Below are 1598 nucleotides of genomic sequence, written 5' to 3' on the forward strand. Positions count from 1 at the left end.
CATTTGCTTGGTAATGTGATTCACCCGACATTTCCTTGGTATGTGCATGGTACATAGATATATTAGCATGTTTTAATAGCAAAAGGAAAGGGGACTACTTCGTATCCGGTGTTGCGATGCGTAAGCTGTTAAAAGGCGCATATTTTTATTCTCCCACTAACCCTCGGTACAGAGTTCAAGCTGATGTTATATCATGGCCGTTTTTCTGTTTGCCCACGGATATTAAAAACTCTTCATTCCATCCTCAACACTAAATGCGATTATATACGTGATGACTGTGTTGCGAAAGTTACATTATCATGAAAGATATGTGGTTCAATTTCCGGCCCCATCGATGGATGGACCTTTATGTCGATGTTGAATGCAGAATCGCAACGCATTGTGACTTCTGAAGTCGAAGCCCTTCTATTTCTCATCGCTAGGAAATTTTCACCGAAGCGTCCCGAGACCTGTACGTCGCCACCAACAACCGTACATTTTTCAAGGAGGTCAAGATTCTCATCCCGAACACCTGGACGAAGAAACCCGAGTACCTCCCAGCAGGGACTAAAACCTTTGAACGGGCTAACGTCAGGTAAAGGTCTAATTTTAACAATTATCTTGTAGCTTTTAACTTTTGTAGAAAAATCTCTCCATTTTTTTTGGTAATATTTGTGTAAGGATGGGTATACCAAGTCAATCATAAACGGAAATAGTATTAAGAAACGTCCTTATTGTAAATACCTGTTCGTTTGCATTAATAGATAACTGTAGCAAAAAGTTTGCGCTAGAGTAAATTCCATATTACTGTGTGGGTGTTTGTTGCCTTTTGTTCTAACACTTTCGAAAACTTTGTAACAAGACTTGATTATTCATTACATTTATTTAGTTTTGAATAGTATTTGAGGACAGAAAACGTGGTAGTTGAAAAAGTTGTGATAACTTGTTTTCGAACTGTTATCTCAATAGTTGTATATATATGTACTTGTGACTTAATGCGATGGAGGGATGCTATCAATTTTTCATTAGTAGACACAAATTTAGACGTGTTTTTTTAGTAAGAGGAATACTTTTGTGTCTTATTAGCAAAATAATGTGCACCCCTGTATCACATTAATTCACTAGTTAGAGAAATGAATCGGTGTCTACTAGTGAAAAAATGTGATATCATCAAGAGGTTTGAATTTGTGCATACTAGTGAGAAATGTGATAGCACCCCTCTATCGCAGTAATTCACTAGTAAGAGTTTTAGATATATGTCTACTGGTTTGTTTATTTGTTTATTTGGTTAAAATGTGATAGCACTCCTCTATCACATTAATTCACTAGCAAGAGGAATAAATAATTCACTAGTAAAAGGTTCCAATTTATGCCTACTAGCTTTCTTATTCAAATGGTTAAAACCTATTATGAATATTATCATAAAACCCACACGGTGACTTGGAATTGACTCCAATGATTAATAGCTTAAAGTCCAAAAGTTCAGATTCAGGTCGAGACATGTTTAGGTCAGGTCAGGGCATGTTAGTAACACTTTATCATATGTTTTTGGGCTGTCGCACCAGTACAGATCTCGATCGGTAAACACCCAATACAAAGTCCAAGTACCTACAATCTAT

At 36.5% G+C, this 1598-nt stretch overlaps 1 protein-coding gene across 1 annotated transcript in view; it reads left to right on the plus strand.

The window, feature by feature from the left end:
- Positions 1 to 578, plus strand: part of LOC118426935 (calcium-activated chloride channel regulator 1-like) — a 12755-nt gene extending 12177 nt beyond the window's left edge. The window contains exon 14 of the mRNA XM_035836567.1: positions 423 to 578. Coding sequence (XP_035692460.1) covers positions 423 to 578 — 156 coding nt within the window. The remainder of the gene's footprint in view (positions 1 to 422) is intronic.
- Positions 579 to 1598: the final 1020 nt, after the last annotated feature.

Source organism: Branchiostoma floridae, chromosome 12 (genome assembly GCF_000003815.2).
Source record: "Branchiostoma floridae strain S238N-H82 chromosome 12, Bfl_VNyyK, whole genome shotgun sequence".
Lineage (NCBI taxonomy): Eukaryota > Metazoa > Chordata > Leptocardii > Amphioxiformes > Branchiostomatidae > Branchiostoma > Branchiostoma floridae.